Source organism: Ursus maritimus, unplaced genomic scaffold (assembly GCF_017311325.1).
Source record: "Ursus maritimus isolate PB19 unplaced genomic scaffold, ASM1731132v1 scaffold_16, whole genome shotgun sequence".
Lineage (NCBI taxonomy): Eukaryota > Metazoa > Chordata > Mammalia > Carnivora > Ursidae > Ursus > Ursus maritimus.
In genome coordinates, this window is record NW_024424008.1 from 13,008,855 (window position 1) to 13,036,625 (window position 27,771).

Genomic DNA, 27,771 nt, shown 5'->3' on the forward strand with positions numbered 1-27,771 from the left:
CAACATTTGCTACAACATGGACGGCACTGGAGGAGATAATGCTGAGTGAAATAAGTCAAGCAGAGAAAGACAACTATCATATGATTTCTCTCATCTATGGAACATAAGAACTAGGATGATCGGTAGGGGAAGAAAGGGATAAAGGTGGGGGGGTAATCAGAAGGGGGAATGAAACATGAGAGACTATGGACTCTGAGAAACAAACTGAGGGCCTCAGAGGGGAGGGGGTGGGGGAATGGGATAGGCCGGTGATGGGTAGTAAGGAGGGCACGTATTGCATGGTGCACTGGGTGTTATACACAACTAATGAATCATCGAGCCTTACATCGGAAACCGGGGATGTACTGTATGGTGACTAACATAATATAATAAAAAATCATTATAAAAAAAAAATAAACAGCTTTCCAATGTGTGCATTGAAAATTCTCAGCGCCTGTGCGGGCTGGTGCAGGGCCCATTCTGAGAATTGAAAAATACTCGCGTGCACGTCCTCAGGCCGTGGCAGCTTCCTGACGGGTAATTCAAGCTCGCTCACAGGCCGGAGAGGGAAATGCTTGAGCCAGCACGGGGAAGCCTGCCAAATTGGGAAGACAAGTGGCAGAAAACAGATTCCATTCCGGAGCGTAACAATCACATTAGTTGATGCAGAGGAAAACCACTCCAGCAACTGAAAGTGGTGTGAGGTGGGTGCTGGGATGGCCAGCGACAGCCATGGGGCTCTGGGGACGGTGCTCCATGATACATGCCACTAACAGGCAGGCACGGCCAGCGAGGGCTCCCACCCTCTGCTGCCCGCGGAGCACAGGGAGCAGGTCAGCAGTCGGCAGGAAAGGGCCTCTGTGCAGGGGGTTTAAAAAGCTAAGCGAGGTTATTGCTGACACCACTCTGCAATTTAATGTAACTCCTGCCTTCCTTTTCCCCTTGGTTTTGCTAATGTTGGCAAGAAGGTTGTTCACTGCTTCAGCTCTGGCCAGGCCCTGCCAAAGGATCTAGCAATAAAGGACACTTTTTGCAATAAAGGACACTTTCCTTGCCAAGACATTGCGGGACTAACTAAGGACATGCTGAACGGCCAGTCACTGGGTCTACACGGGGTTCCCGGTGTTCCCTGCTAAGGTCCAAACTCTTTGGCATGGTCCAGGAAAGCCCTTCCCTAACTGGCCCCAAGTCATGCTTCCAGTTTCAACGCCTGCTTCTTTATTCCAACAACCCTAGGCTCGGGCATTCAATCTTCCAACGGTCCTTGAACGTTCCCGGCCCATTAATATCGCTGTAGCTTTTTGCACACGCTGCTCCCTCTGTGCGAGATGCCTCTGTTCTTCCTTGCCAACCAGCAACCCCTATTTAACCTTCAAGATCTGGCACAAATTGCACCTCTTTTGTGCAAGTGGGCACCAGAACTTCTGTTTACTGACCGCCTTTGAGGAGCCAAGCCATGCCAGGAGCCCAGTGTGCACTGTTCATGTTTCCTCCAAGCAATCCTGCCAGGCTGAAGTCAATGATTTCCATTTTAAAGATATAAAAAGAGAGGTTCAAAGGACTTCAGGAACTTGTCTAAAGTTACTCAGCTCGTGAGTGGCAAAGCTGGGATTCAATCAGTCAGTCACCAAATACTGGTTATACTCCTACTGTATACCAGGCACTCTGGTTACAGCAGAGGAAAAGATGGAGAGAATTCCTGTCCCCACGGAGTTTATAGTATGGAAAGAGAAAAGACAACGTCCAAGTACCTGTAAGTATTTCCAAAGAGGGAATTCACAGGCAGCTATGGATCTAAATTCACACCATGTGAATCTCGGCTGCCTTTGAAACTTCCTCGGGCAGATTTCTTCACTGTCCCCTGAGATCCCTCTGTCACCTGCCCCCGCCCCCCGTCACACCTGGTGGTTAACTCCCAGAGCACCAAGCTATGCTCTGCTCATCTCTGTATCCTAGTTCTTTTCCCAGGTCCAGCACCAAGAGTGTACTCTTAAAGGGCTAGTGCAGTATAAAAATGGGGGGGCCGGTGGGAGGGCTGGGTGCCGCGTGAGAGGACAGGTGTGCAGCCCCAGGGCTCTAGCAGGCAAAGCTTTCTCTTTTACCTGAGAAATATCCATGACAGAGTCACAGCTGAGGGGCCGGGCCGAGGTAAGATCATTGGAGCCCAGCAGGGTGGAGATGACCCCATTCTGATCAATGCGTCTGATCATGGTGCCATCCACGAAGTAAATCAGCCCAGACTTGTCCACCGTGATGCCTGGGAAAGAGAAGCCAAAACAGGGAGTTCAGCATTAGAGGCAGTAACTAGCTACATGCTCGGGGAGCCCTGCAGGCTGATGGAGACACTCCGCTCTGTGATTTGACGACATCCTCCCCACAGGGTTTGATTCTCTTCTAAAGGCCTGAAGACAGATGCCCAGGGGCTTAGGGTGACTTGTTCAGAGCAGGGATTAGAACTCAAGTCTTCTGATTCTCCAGGGCTCTGGTCCTTCCACCTTACTGCTTCTGGAGATTTCTACCTATCAGCTTAGCTAGCCACTAAAACCGGACCCCTGCTTGTCGAGCACTAGAGGTAGTGGTAAGGAGAACCCTTTTCAATGTCAAAACTGTGAATTATTTAAGTGAACCTACTTATGAAGCCTTGTAATTATATTAATCAAATCCCCTTTTTGGTAACAACTTTTCTGTTCCAAGATAATCATCCTTCTTGTTTTTCTATTCTGATTTTATTTTCATTGGTTATTATAGATGCATACAGTCTAACCATGAAACCTGTGGGTGTGTGCAGAGAACATGGGTGAAATAAATGTCCATAAAAAGGCACACAGACGAGAGCAGTCTGAATTCGCCATTCGTTTTCTCCATGACCAGCTGTGTGACCTTGGGTAAGTCACTGGACGTCTCTGCATTCGTATTCTCAGCTCTTAAATGAAGGGATTATTCTAAATTTGTACTTCTCACTCCCGGATGTGTGTGAGAATCACCTGGGCGTTTTCTATTAGGTACCCCACAGGGAGCTGGTTCAGAAAACCTCAAGTGAAGCCTGAATATCTGTCTGTATTTTTGATGAGCACCTCGGGTGATAATGATGTGAAACAAAGTTCGAGAATCGCTCTAATAAATCAGTGCTTCTTAACCAGTCATGTACATCAGAACCACCAAAAGAGCTTTTATTTTCCCCAACACATACTTGCTTGGCCTCACTCCTGGAAATACTAATTCTGGGGGTGGCTGGGACTGGGACCAAGATATGTTTTATCACGGGTGATACTGATTTCCACCCCCAATTTCCACCCCAAGAGTTAGACATAGCCCGGCCACACCAAGAACTGCTCAGGGGTGCTGGGGCTGAGAGACGGACGAGAAGGCCCCCAGGAGCACGCAGGCTAAGATGGGGAGTCGGGGCCCCGGGGAGGGCCCGAGGGAGTGACACGACGAAGCAAAGGAGATGCCGGTCAGTTGTGTTCTGTTCAGGCTTCTCTGGGACTGAAATGAAAGAAGGGGTTGGGAAAAGCTTCCCAGAGGAAACTTTCCGGTCGTAGAATCTTGGCCGTGTCACTTCACCGAGTCCAGCTTCCTCATCAACAACATGGGGATAAGAACAGCTGACTTGTAAGAGCCCGCAGTAATTATTAGTGGCTGATAATTCTGAGAACGTGACCAGCGCTTTGTGGAGGCCCTTGCTCTCGGGGTCCACGTGTCCAGGACGGGGGTGGTTTCAGACCCCATCAGGGCCTCTGAGTGATGAAGACTTCCCAGAGCAGGACTTCCGTCCACCCCCTCGTCAGGCTGCTCAGGGCCGGAGGGCGATTTCCCACAGAGGACAAGGCAGCCTTCAGGCAGGGACGCCTTTCTTCTGTCCCTGCCTCGAGTGTAAATTAGTTGCATTCTGTAAGCACCAGGACAGGAGTTTTCTTGTCTGCCTCACTCTGCTCTGTCTTCCTCTTCCATCTGCCGGGACTGAGAAGTGCTCCGTGAACAACTGAGTTTCTTGTTTACAAAGTTGGCTGCACTGGCTAATAGAAGTGATCTGCCCCCTGATTAATTACTTCAGATTTTCTCCTTTTGTTGTGCTAAATAGATGGACATCTTTTCTCCCCACTGCTGTGAAGTGTCTGCATCCTGTGGCACCCTTGTCATTTCTGTCTGGGTTAATTACAGACTTTTGGGCAATTTCACTGCCGCTACATCTGTGTGGCTGCATCTGTGTGTGGAGAACATACGTGTGTGGGGGGGCAACAGAGAAAGACCTAGAGAGAATAACATTTTCAGAAAAAACCTTTACTTCTAAGGGAATAGAATGTTGTAACTGAACGTGTTCTTAGGGGATCCATGGAGCCCAATCTGCTCATTTGTCAACGGGAAAACTGAGGCCCAGAGGAGGAGGTCAGAAGCCAGGGAGCAGCAGGACCAAACTGTAATGCAGGATCCCTAAGTGCAAGCCTGGTGTGCTTTTCACTGCAGGCTACTCACTCAGGGTTGGGAAATTGTAATTGGGACCGTGGAAATCACAATACTTACCCCACAGTCACCACCTGACCAGTCCGGGTATGTAAGCGAGATGAGATGAGATGACATATGACATGGTGTGATAACATAATGTAATGTAATATAACAATTCTGATAGAAGTCACTATTTATGAGATGTTTATCCAGTGCCTGGAACCACTGAACTAAGCATTTTCACTCCTGATCAGATTTAATCTGTACTACAACTATGCAGTGCATTTCTATTTCATAGACAAGGAAACTGTGGCTCAGGTTAAGCAACTCACCCCAACTCACATGGCTACGAGGCAACAATGTTTGAATTTGAATACAGAACCGCTGATTTCACTAGAGTCTAATGCTTTGGCTGGAAAGTGCACGTACCAACCACTGTCACAGACATTAATTCCAATTCACTAGGGACACAGCTGGGTCCAGGAGAGGCCCTGCGATCTGGCGCTATTTACTAATACGATCACGTATGACATTGTTGTGGGACATCATGTGAAATACATTCATTTTGACCCTCAGAACAACCCTAGGAGGTGGACACAGAAGGTATCGATGTCCCTATTTTACCGACGGGGACGCTGAGGCTCACACACTATAGGTCATTCGCTTTACGGCCGCACACAGCGGATGTTTTTCTGATGAAGGTTGACAATGACAGCTTCTCCTCCAAAAAACCTTCCCTGTGTTCTACGCATGGGGGCCTCTCTTGCCTCTGGTCCCTCACACAGTTTCCCTTGCCTCTCAGGGAGAAGCTCCTCTTCCTCTCTCCCACATCAGTGATTCACATTCAAGTCTTATTTCTTCTGCTACACTGAACTTCTCTATGCAACCACAGTGCACTGCACGCTCAGTGAATACCTGCTGGGTAAGCAAATGAAGAATTGTAGCTGTGAGTAGAAAGAGGTCTGACTTTTTGAAGGACTCAAAACTGAAGCCTACAGTTAACCCGTCCTGTGGCGTGCGAGCATCTACAAAGACGATACGCTGCAATGTTTTGATAAAACAATAACATGAGAGCGAGCATAGATGTTCAACAGGAGGGGACTGATGAGTGAATGATGGGACGCCCATTTGCTGGAATGCTATACAGCCATAAAAAATGACGGCAGAGGAAACTGACAACATGGAGAAGTGTTCATGGTATATCAATTAGGGGAACAAAAAGGAGGTTACCAAAACAGTTTGTTTAATGTGACCTCAACTTTGTCTGTTTTTGGTGAGCACCCAAACACACGCACACCCACACGCAGGAAAAAGACTAGAAGGGAAGACGGGAGAAGTTACCTGGGAATACTGCTGGCAGCTGGAATTGTGACAATTTTAACTTTTCCCTGTAGACTTCTTGGTATTTTCCAAAATGCTTTCACAAGGATAAACATGCATTTCTTCCGAAAATTGAGTGGGTATGAAGGCCGAATTTTGCTGTCACATGGGGCTGATATATATATATATTTTCCAATTCTAAGCCCGAGTGTGGAGTTGGACTCCTCACTCCTGGGAAGTTGATTATCAGGATGCCCATCAGTGTTACTGACTGTGTTTACAAGGCAAGGCCTTACCTCGGGGGTTGGTAAGTGTGGCTTCAGTGGCCTTGCCACCATCCCCGCAGCGAGTGTCATCGAAGGGGAGGCACTGGTCACCCGTCCCCGCGACCACCTCGGAGTTCTTGACAAGGTCCTTCACCACCACGGTGGACTTGATCTTAAAGACCCGCCGGCTGTTGGTGTCCGAAAGGAAGACAGCCCCACTCATGGGGTCCGTGGTCAGGTAGTACTTATGGGCTGGGCTGTGACTGCGAAATAAGGACACACCAGTTGGTGACCGTAGAGGTACAACCTGAATCCAAGCAAAAAGTCACCTAGGGATGACTTTTGGGTGACGGCTCTGCAATTTTTCTGACCCCAGTGGGTGGCTTCACTGTCCCTCTTCCCTAACTGTTAATACGAAAAGCTCTTGCCAATGAGTACGATGCCCGGCCCAGCGCCATGTCCACAGGAGGGGCTCAACCCGTGTTTTCTTCAAAGGATTATCAGGGAGGCTTCCCACAGGGGGGTCTGTAAAGCCAAGCCAGAAAGACCAGAGGGCTTGCCTCTAAAAAAACACTTCAACAAGAGTTCACAACACAAGCCCTTCTCCTGCGAGTCTGCCCCACCCCCAGCCACCTCGGGACTGACTGACAAGACCCTGGCCACGTCTGACTCCCAGGCAGCGGCAATACAGTCTTCTGTCGACTCAGACTCACATTATACTTATCAGGATGAGTTTGTAATTTGAAGCCACACCCAAGGAAAAAGAAATAAAACAAGGGGGCAGTTCTGGAGATACTTCTGTTTCTGGAAACCAGTCCTAAAGACAAGGCTCTGGCGACAGAGGGAGGCAGAGGCCGACCACGACCGCACGGAGGGTGGCAGAGACAAGGCACTGGCCCTGGGCACACGGCAGGAAAGACGCACAAATTTTGGAATTGGATCAGTCTGGGTTCCACGTCTGGCTCGGTCATTTCCAGGTTCTGAAACCCGGGCAAGTTAGCTGGCCTTCTGAGCCTCAAGTTCTCTTCATCTGCAAAATGGGGTGTAAACAGCTACCTTGTCGGTGTACCAAGAAAATTACATAAAATCCTATGTGAAGAGGGGCGCCTGGGTGGCACAGCGGTTGAGCGTCTGCCTTCGGCTCAGGGCGTGATCCCGGCGTTATGGGATCGAGCCCCACGTCAGGCTCCTCTGCTGTGAGCCTGCTTCTTCCTCTCCCACTCCCCCTGCCTGTGTTCCCTCTCTCGCTGGCTGTCTCTATCTCTGTCGAATAAATAAATAAAATCTTAAAAAAAAAAAAAAATCCTATGTGAAGAATATTTAGCATAGCGCATGGCACATCGTAGATACTTAATAATCGTAACTGTTAGTCTAATTCCTAGTCATTATGTCTGTTTTTACAGTTGGAGAGGACAACAGAGTAGGTATCCCTAATTAAACCTGAATTGTCCTATCACATGGTACTGCTTTATAATTTCTCCCAAGTCTAGCCTGAATTGGAGCTGGACTCCTACATCCTGGAAAGCTAATCTTCAGTCCCTGTGCATGGCCTGGTCACTCCTGGGCCCTTAAACTGCATCTTAATACTGGTTGCCGCTTCCAAGTTTCTGGAAAGTCTTCTGATTCAAAGGACTCTCCCTCTGTTCAGGTTGGATGGCCTGGCACCGGCCATTTTCACTGGATGGTGGGCTGCAAACCGTGCTGGGGGTTCCGAGGGCAGGCTGAGAGGGGCCTAGAGCCCCAGCACTGAAGGGGCACTGTACAAACCTTCAAGATGCAAGAGAATCAGAAAAGTCCAGAGGAAGTGATCTTACATCTTATCAGACATGTAGGTTTTGGGTCCTTTTGAAAAACAAAATTATATTTTACAGCTTGGTGTTTTTTGAATTACACATGAAGATGGAGGGATCATCATCTTTTCAGTGTCAAGGTCTCTGAAGGTCTTAATCTGGCCCTGAGTGGCTGTCATTGTAGCCATCCCTTGCTTTGAGCATTGTCTTGGGGACTGACTGATTCTTAACAGGGCCAGGTTCCCAGACCCAAGATACCCTCCCTTTATTTTCTCTCCTTGAATTAGACTAAGGTGACATGATTTTCTCCCACTGTCCTTCCTCTCTAGACCTAACACGACTGTCCCATCACCTCATCCTTCTCAAATAACAGGCAGGTCTCCCTGCCTGCAGCCTGGGTCCTTCCCAGGCCATTCTTCCTTGTTCTAACTCAAACATCGTCACGTCACCCCAGAGCCAATGCCCTCCCTTCCAGGACTCCTCATGGCTTCTAGGCTGAGTTCAGACTCCCCAGCCGAGCAACACACGGGGCTTTTCACATGCTGCCACTGCCTGGTCTCTCCAGCCTCCTCCCAGCAGATGCCCTGCACTCCAGCACCTTGTCACCCCCCACACCTCCGCATCTCTCTGTACCTGCCATGCCCGCTCTGTGGAATGTTCCATCCCTCTTCCCTTTTCAGCCTGCAGAACTTCTACTCATTCTTCAGGTGTCAGCTCAATGGTACCTTTTCTGGCAAAACCTTCCCTGACCCGTGTCATAACTGTCATATCTGTTCGTAACTGGGTAACAGGACACTTCACATAATGCTGTGACTATTTATTTATGAGGCTGTCTCCCGAATCTGACAGTCAACACTTGAAGGGAAGAGACGGGATTTTATTCATTTTTGTATTCCAATGTTCAATTTGGCGCCTTCTAGTGATAGTCGCCCCTTGCTTTAAAGGGGTGGCATCTCCATTTTGAGCTTATTTAAATATCATTTTCATTCAAATTACTTGGTATTTCTTTCACTTCTCTTCTGGGGGAAGCTGGTAACAGGAGAGATGTCCTGTTTATCTTGAAATGCCCCCTGAGACTTATCCTATAATGCAACACAGATTTAATCTTCCCAGATGACGCGGATTCTGGCTAAACAAAAATGCAGTGACCTTAGATGCCACTCTGCGATGCGGGGCAGCCTTGATCTCTGCTTTCCTGATGACAGCTGCAAGGTGGGGGAGACCATTTCATTTCTTTGTGCATCACTCATGATAAACTGGTGCCCTCCACCTTGGCAGAAAATGTGTCCCAGAGGAAGTATGGGGGGGCCCTGTCCACTGAGATTCGCCCCGAGTTTCTGGCTCATGTCTTCCTGCACTGACCCAGAGAAGTGGCACTCACGTACAGTTTCTCAGCTCAGTGAATTCCAGAAGGGGATGGCACTGGCAGGACTGTCCCAGAGAGTCCGAAAGGGCTGCGGCCCGTCTGCTGTGCCCAAGGACATATTGCAGTCTGGTGGTCAGGGAAGCGTAGGGAAAGAACGCTAGCTTTGAACTAAGAAGACATGGGTTCTCGTTTGAGCAAGTCACCTACATCGCTCAAATCGTAGGTCCCTCGGCTGTCAGCTGATGGAGTTCCTGCTCTGCTCGGCCCACAGGCTTGTCATCAGGATCAAATGAAATTATACATCTCAACAGCCCCTTCCAACTGGTAGAGCTCTTGGACAGTCTTCAGGACACTGCCTCCTGATGCCACCTGCCCAGGGAGCAGCAGCCAGACCTCTGCAGGGGGCAGGAGCACCGTTCAGTGGAGCAGAGCTTGCCGAGCGGACTGTCGCTGGCACGAAAGCATCTGCTACCACCGCTGGGGGCTTGTGCTGCCCCAGACACCATCCTAGTGCTTTCTCTGCACAGCCTGACATGCCTCACAACTACTGTGTAAGGCAGGTGCTTGTTGTTGTTTTAAATATATATATTTCAGAAAACTGAGACTACCAGAGATGGTTTCCATCTCCAGTCTTCTTGACCTAAAGGCTGTGTTCTTCCTATTTGCCCACGCTGCCTCTCAGGGCCTCGAAAGTGCCCCTGCCCTGACCCAGCGGGGGGAGCACCCGACCATGTCCTGAGACCCAGCTCCAGCGTTCTCTCATCTGTAATGCCATCCCTGGATTCCCAGCCCTGCCTTCCTCCACTGGATAACTGGCCACTTCCTTCGTGGCGTCACTAGACCCTCTGCAGAGGAAGTGTTCCAGAAAGGTCTACTGACTTTCTGAATCACTGAATGACTATCTGCCTCCCTGGGAGCGTACAGAGGAAATACTAACGCTAAGGAGCTTACAGTGATGGTGCTCAAACACGGATCAGACTCACCAGAAAAGCTTAAAAAAAAAGAAAAAGAAAAAGAAAAAGAAAAGCCTCACTGACAACATCTGAAAGGCCTGGGCATCTGCACCCTTAAGGTCTCTCCAGGTGATGCTGAGCCACAGTCAGATTTGGAAACTGAGGCCTTACAGCAGTGTTCTTCACACTTTCACGGGCAGACAAATCATGTGGAGATCACGTTAAACGGAAGATTCCAGCTCAGCAGTTCTGGGCTGTGGCCTGAGAACCTGTATTTCTAACAAATTTTCAGAGGACGACAGGGTAGCCTGTCTGTACTGAGAGTGGCAAGGCCTTGGAATACTCTAGAAACCATCCCTTCGCGAGATGGAGCCCCAGGCCCAGCTCTGCAGCAGGGACCATGTTGGATTCAGCTCTGATTCCTAGTGTCTTGGGCTGGGCTGGGCACAGGGGAGGGTCACAGCTCTGTATCCAGAGCCCACCGCGGGACCCACATTCTTTTCTACCTCTGTAAACATGAACTTGGCGCCTCTGGAAGCTACACACATTCTTGGAGGCTCTGAGGGTGTCATTCCCGAAGCTCATGGCTGAAATCAAGCCTCACTCTGCCTTCTTTCTGGAAGCTGTGGGGAATGTCCTGGTCGGAGCTGGGAGTCCAGGGACCAGAGGCACTCTATTCCCTGCTTCTGAGTGAGAATTCTCCCTTTGTCTCAGAGTAACATCTACAAACGAGCATCCTTTGGCTACATCTGGCAGCAGCCCTGGCAGAACTTGATTTACTGGCTCTTAGAACCAGTGGGAAGACCCACAAAGACAGGGGTCCAAATGCTAGTTCTACCACCCACTCGGTAGGTGACCTTGGGCAAATCACTTCATTCCTCTGAGCCTTAGTTTCTTCATCTGAGAAATGGGGATAATCACAACTACTTCAAAGGGCTACTTTGAGGACAACATTGTATAAAGACTGCAAATCTCCGAGCATAGCGCCGGGAGAAACCTGCAGAGTATCTACATTACTGCATAATGGAAAAGCCAGGTATGTCAGACTTAATATTGTCCTGCCCAGCATATTTCCTGGGGCAGTAAAGGGCCCTCTGTTGCAGTTAACTTAATATGTGCGGCTGGGATTGATGGAGACCTGAGTTCAAATGTGCTTCTGAACAACAGGCTTCAAGCTTTCCTCCATGACCCTGGGGAAGAAATCTAGGAGGAAATAAGAATCCTCGTTCCCTGAAGGGGTCCACTGAGGAAGACACCCAAGGGATGAGGGGTCCCTGGACTGGGCATGCCCTGTGTGGTGGGCTGGCATGAGGCTGAACTGTCAGAAGCGGACAAGATGGCTCTGGGGAACACACATGCGGACTCCCACTCCTGGGAACAGCCGAGACAGAAAATGCTCATGGACAGAGAGGACAAAATTCTAGAATTTTTAATCCCCTTCTGACATTAACGAAGGGGGACACGAAGGCCCGGAGAGAGGAAGGGATTTACCAATATCCAAGTGCCAGTTAAAATCAGAGCTGGGACCTGGGTCTTTTCACTCCAGATTTTCTTTAGAAAACTGGGGAAGCCAGAAAGAAATTTCTTTTTTCCTTCCACTTTGGTTTATTTCAGAAGTAGTTTCTGGCGCCTGAGAAAGTGATGAATTGAGGGAGGGCAGGAAGCTGGCTTTGAAATCATGCCACGGATGTATCAAAAGATCACTAAATGTCAGAAACAAAAGGCACGAAAACCACAGCTCTCACGGTTGACAGATGACGAGGCTGGAAACCGGAAATGCTGGGTGACCAACCCAGAGGCACCCGACGACTGTGCCACGGCGCTGGACAGGAACCCTGGCCTCCTGATTCTTCCCAGCTCCGGCCCCATAGCCCAGCTGCGTCCCAGCCAGTTACCACCACTGACTGAAGGTTTTCATGTGAAATGCTGGGTTTTCACCCCAGATCTTCACATGAAACGTACCTCTGTGTTCTCTCTAAAACCATCTCGGCGGTTATGTATCAATTCATGGTTCAGTATCATCCATACAAAGCTCACTGAAAATTCTTTTAGATTTCGGTGTCAGGAAAAAACAGTCCCCCTCTGAGAAGTGAGCATGTTTTTCCATTTCTGATAATGCAAACCATGAGAATAATTATGTTTCCCTGTTTACTCTAGCTGCCAGGAAGTTCAGGGTCTAGTTTGACATACAATCACATATGTGTTTCTTCCTTTTTTCTTTTGTTCTCAACTTCTATTTAATTTACTTTAAGACATGTGTCTTTGGTTATAAGAGGACTGAATTCCTTTCCGGAAAAGATGGAGACACCATCATCATCATATAATGGTTATGATGATAGTAATAATACATATAAATATAATAATAATATTTATTTATTATTTAGTAATAATATGTGCCTGCCTGCTGTGCCAGGCAGGCCCCCTCTGTGCCTGGCAGCCCCCTTCTGTGCCTGGCACAATGCTACATACTTTATAAGCACCCTCTGTAACCTGTAAAACAGCCTCCAAGAGAGACTTTGTTAACTTCCAGGAACAAACAAAAGCGCAGAAAGATGAAGTGATTTTTCCAAGGTTACACACTGGGGAGCTTCAGCTTTCTCATCTGTAACCTGGGTGCAGCAAGAATGCTTACCTCACAGGGTGGTTTGGGGATGAACTGCTACAGTCCATGTAAATCACTGAACCCTCTCTCTGACACACACTGGATGCTCTATCCATGTTAATTATTATTCTAACCTTAAAATAATATATATGATTGGGGCGCCTGGGTGGCTCAGTCGGTTAAGCATCTGACTTCAGCTCAGGTCATAGTCTCAGGATCCCGGGATCAAGCCCCATGCTGGGCTCCCCGCCCAGTGGAGAGTCTGCTTCTCCCTCTGCCTCTGCTCCTTGCTCTTGCTCTCTCTCTCTCTAACAGAGTCTTAACAAAGTAATATATATGATTGTTACATTAATACTATATCTAATTACACAGGTGTGGATATAAACATTATGGATTTTGGGTCTAACTCTTTCCACCATCCTAAGATTTTCTTTCATTCCAACTTAGCACTTACCCCATGTACCACTTTGATGTGAGCCACACATGGATAACTGAAAGCCACCTCTGTGGCATCCCCAGCTCCACCTGCCCACAGCTCCTTTCGAGTCACCTAGATGTGTGTGAGGCGACTGTTCCCTGGGACTCAGACTAGTGCTACAAAGACAGTGGTGCTGAAGGGCAGACATGTCTCTGTCACTGTGAGCCTCCATGACAAATCTACCCTGTGACAAAGTTCCTATTTGGGGACCACTATTTTGGGTGGTCCATATGGTCTGAAAAATCCTCCCCAACTCTGTCCTTGCTGGCAAACTTTCTGGTGGGGTGACCTGGCATCCCAGCCACCAAAGCCAAAGCATCCAGAATGCCCCCAGAAGTGCAAATCTGAAACCTGCCTTCTTCCAGGTTCCTCGCCTGATCGAGATGTTCTCAAGACTACCCATTGTGACCATCGAAGCCACTCAACACAGTTAGGATGATGTCCTCATTTACTCCAAGGAGAAGCAGACTGGTGTTCAAATTACCATGCCAAAGTTAAAACTGTTTCCCCTATTATTTCTGTCTGTCATGTCCACAGACAACCAGAGTAGCTCCTGCACTTTGCTAGAGATGAAAGGAACTCAGGCTCTCGCCCCCCGCCTCCCCCCATTATTAATGACTTCCTCTCACTGTAACTGATTACCCCCGATCAGTTCCAATCGCACAGGATTCATTTGCTATGGAGCCGTCTGAAATTGACACGTGCAGCTTACCACACAACATGCAACAAGGCAGAGGAGAGACAGGAAATTCTCCACTGGTTGGCTTACCTATGTCTGAAATCTTTATTTCTGACAGAAGACAGGAGAGCAGGGAATAGAAGAAAGAATGAGGTGTTAGCAGTGGGGTTAGAAGCATTATTAGCAGCCTGAAAACTTGACAGCAATGGTACTGTACAATACTATAATAAATAAAGACTTAGCAGCTATGACACTGATTTATTTTATATTGGATATTATTTGTCAGTGAGCTCACTTACAAGCAGCTACATATCACAGAAGAGGCACGGTTTCACCTGCACCACTATGGCTGAGTTCAGGGGAAGAGGAGGAGGCTGACATGCTGCCGCTCTCACCAGGGCTAAGACAGAGGCTGGGACCGCCGATCCCCTTCCCTGTACAGAGACACATGCCCAGAGATACACCTGCTCACTGCTGTGTCTCTGTCGGTGGGCATGCGGCCCTACAGAAGGTATTCAAAACTTGCGTCACCCACCGTGATCCTGCTCATAACAGAATACAGAATTGGAGACACACCGTAATTAGAAGGGAGGGGGAGGAACAGGGAAATAGGCTGGGAAGACAATATATTAAGATGGTAACATATTGATAAATTTATTTCTTTCCAAATTTCATTAACTCCTCCCTTCCTTGTCTATTGTCTCCCATGATTTCCCCTCAAATGTGGGAGGGAGGCAGGGAAAATGGGATGCCTTATTTGAAGATGTGAAAATGGGGGCCCAGAGAGGGTAAGCGTATTGCCCAAAGTTGCACAGCCTCTCTGCCGAGGTGGCCTGACTCCCTAGTCCCTGGCTCTTTCCATCGTACTACAGGAGATAGGAAGACAACGGCAGCAGCTGCCTGGAGCAAACAGGCTTACGGGCTCCTTCCTCCCTGACAGATGTCTGTGGCAGGGAAACCCATAAAAAGAGAGAAGAAAGGCAGAGAATATTCCATCGGTAGTTCTCATTAGCCTTATATCTCATCTCCTAGGAGTCCAGAGAATTTGAGCTTCTGATTGTTCTTGTGGCCAAAGACCCTCTGCTTCATTTGTCCGTGTGTGTGTGTGTGTGTGTGTGTGTGTGTGTGTGTGTGTGAGAATAGGAACCCTTTCCGACGGTGGTCAGCCAGTAAGCCTTCCCTTCCTTTCATGTGTGCCCTGCAGAGTGAGATTCTCAGCAGGCAATGACCTCCACAGAATAACTTAATGTGGCATTAAAGCCAATGTGGCTCTTTTTGGGTGAGGCAGAGCTGTGTGATTGACGGCCTTCTGGGTTTGGGTCCACCATGCTAAAAGCTGGACCTCGGGCAGATTCTTTAAATTCTCTGAGTCTCCTTTTTCTTGCTTGTCAAGGGCAATCATGAGAAATATTTTGCAGGACTGTTATACTGGGCAAATAGTTGGGACCTCACAAAAGTGAGTTTCCTTATCTCTGGCTATTTTAGAGGAAGGCTTTCCAGCTCATGGGCCCACACCCTGTTCACATGGACCCCGGTCTAGGAGATGGGCAGATCCCCTTCCCTAAAGCAGTTCTGAGGAACCTGGCGTCATTTCTCCTGACTGGGAGTGTGGGGCTCCCCTGTCTCTAGCCACAGCTTCTCTGTAACCCTAGAACCCACCTTATGACAGTGCTTTGGTTCTAAAAAGACCTGCTTTAGGGAGGCCTACAGAAAATTCAACCCATCAGGTCCTTCCCCGAGCTCTAAGTGTGGCTGTGCTCCAGCACGCATGGTTGCGATGGGGAGAAAGAAAAGGCTGAGTCGGCTGGCTGTGCAGCACGTGCGGGGCCGAGAGGCACTGCCTGATTTCAGCCTGCGGGCCTTTATCTGAAGAGAACCATTCCTAACTCGGATGAGTGTTTAGTAACAGGGCCAAACCAGGTGACGCTGGCACGGGGGCCGTGTCCATCCTGTTGTCCTTGTGCTTCTAAGAAAACTCATGGGACTAATTCCAATCTGTTTGGTGCCAAGAATCAGGAAGAAATTCAAGGGCTTCTAGAGTCTAATTCCTGATTGGTAGCAGACCTTTACATCTTCTGGGCACCAAGATACCCCTGTCCCACAAGTGGTTTGTCTTCATTGCAGTGCCCCATGGAAAACAGCACCTGCTTCCCCAAAGCCCCCAGTTTATAGTTCAGCCCCTGAGCTGGGAAGTGGAAAGTCCCAGATGGACTCTGACAGGTGAGGCTCCGTCTATCCCCTCCTCTGGGTGCAGTGAGTAACGCCGGGTGGGCCCAAGGCATGGCCAAGGAACGGTATTAGCAAGTGTGAGGAGGGCGTCACCTTACATACCTCAACTCCAGGATGTTGGTGACGTTCCCAGAGGGGAAGATCCTTCGGACGTAGTTGAAGTCTCCCACGTAGAGGCTCCCGTCGGAGCCACATGTGAGGGCCACGGGGGCCAGGAGCTTGTTGCCGTCAGCAAGGCCGTTGCAGCTGGGGCAGGAGATGCTTCTCCGGCGCCCGTTGCCCATGATGCTCCCAATGACAGGGGGCTGCTGAGACACAAACTGGTTCTCCCCATTCCCTTTGTGCAAGATGCCTGGGGCAAGGACAAAAGGGCAGAATCACCAAAGGAGCAGGAAATGGCCCTCTTCTATGGCCGACACAGAGTCCCCGTGATTGTGCAAGGAATGCAAAATCTCTGCCTACCATTTCCAGACTCCCCCCCCCCCAAGGCTGCCGCACCCCCATCACGAAACCCAGAATGTCTTGAACAGGCCATCCTGCCTTCCTGATCGAACGCTCACAGTGACTCTGTAAGACAGGTCCCATTATCCCCTCTGTATTAATGGGGGGGGGGCAGGCTGGTGGCTTACCTGAGGTCACCCAGATGGTAGCAGAAGTGCTCCTGAGCCTAGGCCCTGAACCATTCACCGCTTCTCAGATAGATAGTACATGGCTAGTCCCTCTCTTTATTACAGTGTGCATTTTTTATTACAGTGACCCATTTTTCTCTCTTTAGATTGACACCATTTCAAGCGGGGAAACCATGTCTTCCCCCTTTCTGCACCCCCAGTGCCTAGTGCAGACTGGACATAGAGTAGATCCCAATGAATGTTTAAAGAAACGCACGAGTGAAGTTCAGTCTCCTCTCATCAGGGTGGAGTCAAAAGACCTGGGTTTTTATCTGGTTTTGCTCCTAACGGACTGATCCCAGATGTTGCATAGGACTCCCACTGGCTTTACCTGCTCTTGGGGCCTCAGTTTTCTTACCAGAAAAATGAAGGGACTGACCTCAGTAACTTGGAGACTTCATCCCATACCCACACTGTTTCTTTTCTAGGCCCAGATCACCTTCGTCTTCTATATTACTGCCACAGCCTCCAAACTGGACTCCCTGCCTCCGACCTCACCTCTTCCATACTGAAGCCTGAGTTTTGGGTTTATGGTCACCAGGATCTTCTCCTGGGCTGTCACAGATTAGCTTTATCCTTTATTAAACAGGTGTCTTTCATTCTTACATAGTCTAATCACTCATTTTGCTACTGTAATGTTTGTGCTCTTTTTGGTTTCAGAGAATCCTCTGAGATCATAAAGATATTCTCTTATGTTTTCTTCTATTAGTTTTAAAGCGTTATCTTTCAAATTTAGATCTTTAATTAACCTGATTCATTTTGTATGTGGTGTGAACTTAATTTTACTCTTTTCCACCTATTGAACCAGTTTTCCCAATGCCAGTTTCTAACGTAACTGTCCATCCCCCACCGATAGCTGACGCTGCCTCTGTCACATACCAGTTCCTATGTATGCATGGTGTTGTCACCCACAGACACCCATCCTGTCCCCTGTCCTTACTCTGCAGCTACAGAAGCCCTGCTGTCTGGCCGGGCACAGGAAGATCTAGGGCTGCCTACACTTGGCGGGTGATGAAATTCTGGCCAGTGGTGTGGACGGACAGGTGGGACGGGCAGCTGCTGGGAGGTGTCCCTGAAATGGAAAGGGCTTGCCCTTAGCCCTTCTCCTCCTTCTTGCTGGCTGGGTCATGGATATGAAGGCCGGAGCTTAAGCGGTCACCCTGGACCATAACCTTGGAGTTGGAGGTGCGAGCAGAGCAATGGGAGGGGAGGAGCCAGGACCAGGACCTGGACCTGCCAAGCCAGCCCTGGACGGTCTCCCTCCAGACTCTGAGCTGAGTGAGGAACAAACTTTCAACTCGTTTGGAATTCTGTTATTTTGGCTTTCCCGACACGTGTGGCCAACACTAGTCCCCCGACTACTTACAGGTCAGTTTCTGAACTCCGAGCTCTGTCCCATAGAGTCTATTTATCTGCTCCCGGGCCAGCACCACACAGTGCTGGAGACTGGTTTTTCTAAGACAGTGGATTATCTGGCAGTGCCTCTTTCTTCTTCTTGTTTTAAAGGCTGCCATAGCTATTGGCAAATCTTGATGCTATCATAAGTTCTAGAATCAGTTTGTCGATTTTTCCTTAAACCACGTGGTGTTTTGATAGGCATCCACTGCTTCCTCAGGTGAGGCGGGAGACATTATTCCCGTATTTAGTTGGCCCATCCCGGAACACAGTCAAGGTGAGCTTGACCATACAGAGCTCGTTGTGTCACTTGCATGCCTGGAACCTTTCTGAGGCTTGACACCTGCCTCTGGACGAAGTTCAAAGTCCCCCTCTTCTCAGCCTCGGCTCTAGCTGCTCCAGCCCCAACTTTGGCTTTTGCTCTCGCTTTCATTTCATCCTTCGCTCAAACCACAGCGAACCTTCTCTCCCATTACTCTTCTTTCAGCTTTGTGCTTTGGTGCACACTGTGCCTTCCACCTAGAATATTCTCCCTACTAGGGCTAATCCTACAGACCTTTTGAGACTCAGTTCAGAGCTTCTCACCAAAGAGAACCTTGCTGAACCAAGAAGCTGAGGTGCCCCTGTTCACGCCCTAGGGTCCTGTGCCTTTGTGCGGGGAGGCATTGCCACCCACGGCACCACTTGGAGACCACCTGGGAAGTGTCTGGCGTCTCACCAGAGTGTCAGCTCCTGAGGCCTTTCATTTCTGTATCCCCAGCGCCCAGCAGTGACAAGCACAGAGCAGGCTCCCAAGAAATATCTCTGTTGACTAATCCTTCTGACAACTGATCACACACGAGCCCTTGTGGTTTGAAGTGTGCCTTTTTTCCCCCTCTGGCGGGGCAGGAAGGCTAGGAGACAAGGGTCACACCCGAGGCCTGGCTGCTGGAATTCTACGCACGTACTCACCACTTTGGATGTTGAGGGCATGATGTTTGTCTAGGCTCCAGCCTCCCAGCTTGGAAGCATCGATTTCGTAGCCCTGCAGCACTGCTGTTCTTTTTTCCCAGAGGATCAGATCTGGGCAGGATTCATACTCATAGCCCACAGAAACTGTAGGAAACAAAAGGTGCAAAATGCACAGGTGAGCAAAGCCTCTGCTCTGGCTTTGATCTGCATGCGAGGCTCTGGCTTGTCTTTTGTAGCAAAGGAGAGAGGATCCAATTTCTCAGCAGGAACCAAACGTACGTGCAGTACTGACACGGAGGTGCCGAGGCTGAATACCTTCCTTTCAAAGAGCAATCGTGCATTATTAGGAAAAGTTAAAGAAAATGCACTAAACACCTTAAAAAGGACCCAGGTGAATCGATTCCCGGGACATAATCCTCTCGTATGGAAAATACTTTAGGCCCAAAACTCTTCACTGAAGCATTATTTATCATAGGGCAAATTGGAAGTCATCTGAAAGTTCAAAAGGGGTTAGAGGTTGAGCTCAAGTGTACCCGCTGGAGGAATATTATGCCATCACTAGATATTTTGGTTATGAAGATAATGGGGTGACACGGAAAATGTTTATGGAATAATGCTAAGTTGGAAAGACTGGTTATATACAGTATTATATCTATGCTTAAAAAAACTATACACACACACATAAAATAACTATACATGAAGAAAGAAAATAAATTTAAATGTTAACGAGTAGTGGTATTATTTATAGAAACATATGAATTTATTTATTTTTTGTCCACTTATCAAATTTTTATGAATGATAATGGTATGACTTGACTAGAGAAAAAAATTCAATATTGTTTATAATGAATATATGGGAAAAGAGCTCAGGGTACTTTGAAAGCTGGAAGATGCTTTGAGGCCTCAAAGCTTGAAAATCCCCTGGTTTCACTTCTGTTTCATAAATCCAGGCTTCCTTGGAAGGGCACCGGGATGCAGGCTAACCCTGGCAGGCGTCCCAAGGCGGGGTTTGTAAAAAGCCCTATAACTGCCCTATGGAAAGGAACTAGCAGGGATGGGAATGCCATTTCTTTCAAGTATCCTTCTGCGCAGACACTATTCGCCAAGCAGGCAATATCCTACCGCGTGTTCAAGGCGGGAATTAACAATTGGGCAGCTCCTGAAAGTTTCCCTACATGCCATAAAAGGTTGATGGCCAAATACGGCAGGAGGGGAGTGTCCACATGGACATCTTCCCTGTGACCAGGAGTCCTGTTAGCAGTCTCTCTGCCTCCTGCTGGTCACCTGTCAGCCCAGGAAAGTGAGCCTCTGCCCTTGGAGGTCTCACTGAGCAGACGCTTCCCCTTTTTCCCTGGCTGACGGATGCGAAGGATACTCATTTCACCCGAAGAGGTTGTGAAGTTTCGCTGTTCTTGAAGGGACCCCAGAAGCAGTTTGAATTACAGAAAGGAGAGCAAACGGTGAGAGACAGCATCTTTGCTCCCAACATGCCCTTGCGAGGTAGGGTGGGCTGTGAAACTACAGGGGAGGTCTGCGATGAGTCCAGCTCTCTTCCTTCCTCATCCACCCTTGGGGAGCCCCCTCACCTCTCTGCTTCCTCTTGCAGACATTCTCTTCATGATTACCTGCCTTCCTTCCCTCCCTTCTTCTCTTTCTTTTTACAACATGATTTCTCCTCTGCTTCCTCATCCTGCCTTCGCTGAATCCAGCAAGGGAATGAAATTGGAGCAGGGTTCAAGGTAAGAAGGAATTCCCTGGGCTAACCTTCTCCATGCTTGGGGGACTAGCCCCGCAGGGCTAGGTCTGCTAGCAGTCCAGCTCAGAACCCTCCTTGGGACGCTGCTCTATACGGAGGGGCTGGGACCCAAGCGAGGCCACAGTCACCTTCTGCCTCATCTTAGAAACAGATAGCAATGACAACAAGGAGAGAACCTCTCTGACTGCAAATGAGATGAAGAGGCCAACAGGCCTTTCTGATGAAGAAAGAATCTTTGCCCCAGCATCTCAGTAAAACTGAAGAAACCCAGGAGCTCCAGACTCCCACATGTTTAGTGGGTGCGTTGAGGCCAGATGGTTGTGAGGAGGCCAGGACAATGCCACACAGCTCAGTCTTTGTGGCACAAAGCCTCTGTTCACCCATCACATACCACCACGGTGCTTTGCAAGGACCCTTTTGATTTTGTAACCCACTTTTTTAAATGATCAACTTCTTTACATTCAGGTCTTTGAGTACGTTCTCTGAGATTGTGGACGGTCCCTGAAAAGTCCTGAAGGTCAACTAAGCTGAAGGTATTTCTGAGAAGAGTAAGGGAGGAAGAAGAAACAAAGGAGGTGGAGAAAGAGCCCTGTGCCCCCAAGTGTTACTCTCTCTCTGGGGATGGCCTTGTGGTCCTGTGGCTGAGAGGCTTACCAAAGGCTTCCGAGAGCCCAAACACCTTCTGGTTGTAGACGTCTGTCTTGTCCCAGATGAAATAATAGGACAAGTCCGGGGCTGCGGCAAACCACTTCCTGAAGAGGCGGCCCTCAACGGCCACCATGAGGTGCACCTTCATGAGGTTGAAGGGGATGGTGGGGTGGGTGAGGCGGATCCTCAGGACGGACTTGTAGCCAGGGGTCCGGCTGCTCAGGTAGCTGAGCCTCATCTTGCAGCCAGAGATGGCGATTTCCTCCTGCAACGCCTGAGGAGACAGATTACATGGAAAGTGACGCTCAGGGACTCACGGCACATGGGGAGATGGCAAGCCCCACGCACTCTGGGTGACCGCGAGGCAGAGGAGGAAGCAGAGCAGGGGGACCAAGGGGAGCAGAGGGGCAGGGACTAGAAAAGAGAGAAGAAGGAAGAGGGGGAGGCAGAGTGTGAAGAGGAGCGGGAGGAGGAAGGAACCCAGAGGTGCAAGGCCTGGTTTCTGGGGCCGACTCTGTGTGGTACACCCCGCCTCAGCGAGCCTCAGGGTCCCCCCCATTCCGTGGGGATGACGACGCTCACGCTGTTGCATTACTGAAGGAACACACAAAATATTTATCATCATGGTGCCTCTCGTTCACTGGCGATGTCATCCGAGAAACTCATGTGAGCCGCTGAATCTCAGTTTCCTCTCAGGATTGGTGTGAGGACTGAGTTGGGTCACATATAGAAAGTGCCCAGCTCATAACAGGGGCTCAGTGAGCGGGACAACGGTGCTGGTGCTGGTGCTGGGACCGGCGGGTATAGGACAAAAGACCTTTCCCTCAGACTAATGTGGAAGGATAGTGTCTCCCTCAAAACTTCCCGGAAGTGAGATCCTCCAATGGCTGTCCCCTTCAGGAAAGTAAACAGAGACCGGGAGAGGTTGGTGAAACAGTTATGCAGGGTGGAGAGCACAGCCTGCCAAGGACCTGTGGGCAATGCCTCCCCCAGCTCTCCACGGAAAGAGGCCGAATTGGCGACATGGAGTTTTCGTGCCCCGGTTCTCCTAGGTGCTAGATGAACAGAATGGTGGGGAAGGCGGCACTTGATCTACTGGGTGTAACGGGCTCAGTTCCAAGATGGAAACTTGAAAATCAATGACAGGATGTTCGGGCACATGGAAGAGCAGAGAACTTTTATCAGCTTGATGCTCTGGGCTCCGTTTCAAGAAGGGGACGTTAAATCAATTGAGGCTAACGTATCCATTAAAAGGACAATGATCATTCTGTCCTTGTGTTCATGGTGAAACTGGGCCTTCACAAAGAAAGCCTTTTCCTTTCCATCCATTTCATATCACAGATGGGTGTGAACTCTCTCCCCACCCCATTCTGAGCACACAAAATTTTAGGGCTTGGGCCTAAAGCAAAGCAATCTTTCCAAAAAGCAGCTTGCAAGTTCTAGGCAAGGCAGGCTCTACACCCCGGTGAACCACAGGCAGGGTTCGAGTCCCATCCTGATGCTCTCATAAATATTTATTTATCTTCAACATACCTTTTAAAATGTACATCTCACAGGGCTTGTGAAGGCTAGCCAATGATAGGACTGCACCAACCCAGGAGCTTGTTTTCATGTGTTTCATGACTCTGATAATAAGCAAGGTTTGTGACCCGGCTGGGCTCGCAGACACGCAGCCCAGGGAGCACTGTGAAGAGGGTGGGACCTTTAACCTCATTTGTTCCAAAGTCTCTGCTCCTGGGAAAATGTCTAGCTGGAGCTGAACCAGGGTTGAGTAACAAATTACTTCTCTCCAGCAAGCTCTGTCTCCACTGACAACCATTTCAAAAGAAAGGTCAGCCTGGGAGTCGAGACAGGAGACAAGCACTGCATCTCTGAAAAGGAGTGAGGGTTTCAACCTGTGGGTGCAATGAGAATTTCAAAATGGTTGTATGTCCTTGTGGGCTGGTGCCTGAAGCCACTCAACAGGACACACACAGATGTGTCTGCTTGGCCAGGCACGAAACATACACACACCGAAGTGTCTGCACTCCCTGCTCCACAGGCACCAGTAACCTATTAACACGCACATGGCCACAGCTCTCATTGGGCAAGCGAGCCAGGCTGGGGCCTCTCCCTGCGGTCTCTCCTCTCCCCCTGGCCTTTGCTCCTGCCATTAGAAATTGGGCTGGGATGGCGGAAGACATTTAGCTCTGCACAGCTCTGTTAGGCAAAGAATCTATCTTGATTTCCATTCGATTAAAATGCATCTTTTTCCAAATTACTTCCTTTTAATGATAATTAAGTAAAGCGCTTGTGTGTAGAGATTTGAGCCAAAGCAGTCCTCGACCGGCATGAAGGCAGTCTGTGTAAAATAATCTCAGTGATAATAACACTGGCTAAAATTTATTGAGCACTTACTAAGTGCTGATACACATTGTGTTAAGCACCTCGTATATGTAGTCTCATTTAGTCTTTCTTATGATGCTCTTATGTCCTACACTTCTTTGTAGACCCTATGATCAAAAATATTTTTTATAGAAATAAGATAGAGGGGGGCATGAGAGGAAAGTGGAAGGGAACTGGATGGCAGACTGGAAAGGGAGCAGGAACTCTGCGCTGGAGTGTGCCAGGCACCTTCCAGTGCCGGCGTGTTTTAAGTGTGTAAGAGGGGAGACCATCATCTCCTGACACCACGGCTACTGTGGGGCCTGGCAGCTGCATTCTTCATGGTGGGCTGATGGGATCTCTCTTTCTGCCCCGGCTCTGAGACCCTCCTCTCCACCAATGAAATGAAAGCATGGAGAAATATAGTGAAGTCAGCTGGGTACCTGAATTTCTGGAACGACGGGGCCTTTCTCTGCACAGGAGCTGGCGAAGGACGTCAGCGGGGATGGAGACACGACAGGGTTGGGGCGGGCGAAGTTGCTCAGGTCACAGCTGGGAATCTCATTCTCTTCATGTCGCATGACGATGGTTTCCATGACAAAGAAGCGATCCCAAGGCAGCCAGAGGGTGTGCTCCTGTGTGATGAAAGGCGCCCGTTCGAACCGCAGGATGATGGAGATGCCGCCGTTTGTGACCAAGTCAAAGCTGTTGGGGAGGGAGGGATGCAAAGGGGGGGCAGGGAAAGTAAGAAACAGGAGGTGAGGGGGAGGAGGAGCAGAAGGGGGCAAAAGAGAGACAGGAGCAACAAATTACACCAGAGGTCTACGGACTCTTGCAGGAGACCCTAAAACCTAAAGGCTTTACTACAGCCACGAACAGTAACAGCGAGTCCAGAAACCATTGTTTTTGTTTGTTTTTTATCAAAATGACTCACTATAGAGATTTTTCCCTAACCCACACGAATCAGCACTGCCACGGAGAGCCATGTGCCAGGACAGAGGCCGGCTGATGCGCCCCCGCTCTGCTGCTTCGGGCACGTACGGCCTCTTAGAGCTGAGGCCTGGGGAACATCAGAACCAGGAGGAGCAAATCCTGCGCTGGTGTGTGGAGCCCTAAGCCCAGCCCTGCCTCTGCCACAGATCCTGTGTGATCTTGTGTACATCACTTAGCCTCTCTGAGCCTCAATTTTCTCATCTCTAAAATGGGAAGGTTCAAATGGATTGTTTTATTCAAGTACAGTTCACATACAGCGTTACATTAGGTTCAGGTATACAATGAAATGCTTCAACGATTCCATCCGTTTCTCTGGGCTCACTGAGATGAATGTACTTTTGATCCACTTTATTTTACCCATCCCCCCTCCACCCTCCCCTCTGACAGCCATGTTTGTTCTCTGAATTTAAGAGTCAGGGTTTTTTTTTTTTTTTTTAATTTGTTTGCTTCTTTCTCTTTGTTTGTTCATTTGTTTTGCTTCTTAAATTTCAAATGGATTATTCTTAAGTCACTAGGATTCTACGACCCTACGGCAATTTTAGCTCTGATTGTGATAGATGAGTCAATACAGGCCTTTGGGATTACAAAATGGCACGATTAGAATGACAGTCCATGAGGAGTGGAAAAGGGAAGAGGAAGACTGCCCTGAGCTCCCCACGGAGGTGAGATCTCTGGTGGTGACCCTGAGAGCCGGCCACCCAGCCTTTGTGCATGGCCCTCTTCCAGCCTGATGCTTTTCTTCTACACAAGGGGCCAGTAGGCTCCTACCGCATGCTTCCAGGGATGAGCAACTTGCCATATCCACGGAGGACTGTCCCGTCTTTGGTTAGTTCTGACAGTTAGGCATTTTTTTTGGAATGGAGCCTGGGTGCCTCTCCGTATGGCTACTTAGCCATGGGACCTTGTTCTACCTGCTGGGGTGACTTCAAACTGGTGTGTCCCTTCTGCCTTTGACAGAAGTCCTTCAGGACTTAGAAACAGTGTTCCTATCCACCTGCCATCTCCTGGCTGTGATGTCTCTGGACAAAATTCTTTTAGCTACTACTTTAGGATACATTTTCTTTTCCTTTTTTTTCATTGTTTTATTTTTTTATAATTTTTTTCTTCCAATTTTGTATTTAAATTCTAGTTAGTTAACATATAGTGTAATACTGGTTTCAGGAGTAGAATTTAAGGATTCATCACTTACATGTAACACCCAACGCTCACTATAACAAGTGCCTTCCTTAATATCCACAGGATGCATGTTCAAGGCCTGTCGTCATCTTGCTTCTTTGATTGGAGAGCTCCTGCTAACTCCTTGGCCAGATGGAATCCCAGCTCCCTCCCTTGGGCTCCCAGGGCACCATGTACACTCCTCTTTATGGCCCACTTACACTGCACAGGAATCATGCGTTCAACGCTCCAGCCTGGAGACAATGATTCCTCCGTCTTTCTAGAACCTAGCACTGTGCTTGATGATTATAGTTTACTGACTGAATGCATGAGTGCCGCTGTCAATTTCTTCTGAACTGACTGTCTGCTAAACACCCTGGGTTCCTTCTCACTCTGGCTGTTATTATAAGTCACCCCAACATTCACCCACGCCCTTGGCTTCAGAGACTCTAACACAGCACCTCACCTTTGTCGCTGATAAGTACACCTTGTGGGGATGCGCTCACTGCTCCAGCCTGCTCTTCGTCCCTCTTCTAGGGATTTTGCACAACTGCCCAGACCTAGTGCCAAACCCTGCTCTTGGTAGACGACGCCCCCAGATTCGGATTTCTAGCCTCCAGAGCCTGGCTCTTCCGTCCTTTGCTGAAGCTTTTCACCCACTTTGCCTGCTTTTCAAACCACTCAGCCCTTTTTAGGCCCACACTCGGGTAGAGGAAGCGGGACAGCACCATCCTTCAAAAAGCAATGACGGAGTTTATTTTGAATCAAGAGTTTAGGTTTTGGCTCTCTAGGAGAATATCCATGGTTTTGGGGAAATACCCAGAGAACAACTTTCCTGCCACCGAACTGAACAGCATCTGTACTTTGACAGAGCATTTTTAACCATCACACAGAATTTTGGCCCGACTTGCGAGCTCCTTTTGTGAGAGGACAAGTGTGGGGAGGAAGCGAAGACAAACATGAGAAAATGGATTCTCGAGGTCACCAAGAGCTGCGTGCAACTGGGTCTTGCCAAGATCCAGGCCTGATCGCCTGGAGGGGAAACCCTGCTGTGGACATGGGTGTGAATCCAACGCCAAAGGTAAGGCCTGGGTCTCCGAGGAAGCGCAGACAGCTGACGGCCGGTCCAAGCACTGTCGCTAACTCCATAGGTGAGTTATATCACCTGTCTGGGCCTCAGTGTCCTCGTGTAAGATGACGTTGCTGATGACGATCACTGGCAGAGTTATTAATTAGACAGATGCGATCACGGATGGGAAAAGCCCAGGGCCCCACTCCCAGGACAACATGCTCTGTATAACCCCATTTTTCAATTCAACGAGCCTGAACTGCTTCTCTTGTCTGCTATTCTTGTAAAATTTGTCTTGATGACTTCTATTTTTCATCTTTTTAATGATCTCTGTGGCTCTGTTTAAGACTAGATGCCTAGCATTTCGGGATGGTGGGGCTGTGAGGGGGAGCCGGGCCAGGGAGGGGAGCATGGTGCCTGCCTGGAAAGTGAGGGAGACAAAGCTGAGGGAGACTTGCTCCCCGAACTCGCACATCCTGTCACCTGTGCACGACGTCTCTAGCCTTCCGGGTTCTCCCGGGGTGTGAGAGGTACGAACGAGTCGGGGAAGCGGGACGGAAATGGGTGAGGCGCTGCCTAGTCACCCAACACAAACCGGGATCTTCAGGCACCTGGGGAATACGGAATGACTCTGCTATACGGGATGCAGTGTCTACGCTGGGAAGCA

The 27,771-nt window shown here is 49.1% G+C and overlaps 1 protein-coding gene across 1 annotated transcript in view; it reads right to left on the bottom strand.

The window, feature by feature from the left end:
- The window catches only part of TENM4 (teneurin transmembrane protein 4), a 220,777-nt gene that overhangs the window by 44,591 nt on the left and 148,415 nt on the right, over nt 1–27,771 (bottom strand). Inside the window, exons 13-19 of the mRNA XM_040630912.1 lie at nt 24,331–24,592; nt 21,530–21,797; nt 19,120–19,263; nt 16,208–16,457; nt 13,967–13,987; nt 6,039–6,271; nt 2,082–2,236 (exon numbers count right to left, since the gene is read on the bottom strand). Of these exons, the coding sequence (XP_040486846.1) occupies nt 2,082–2,236; nt 6,039–6,271; nt 13,967–13,987; nt 16,208–16,457; nt 19,120–19,263; nt 21,530–21,797; nt 24,331–24,592 (1,333 nt within the window). The remainder of the gene's footprint in view (nt 1–2,081; nt 2,237–6,038; nt 6,272–13,966; nt 13,988–16,207; nt 16,458–19,119; nt 19,264–21,529; nt 21,798–24,330; nt 24,593–27,771) is intronic.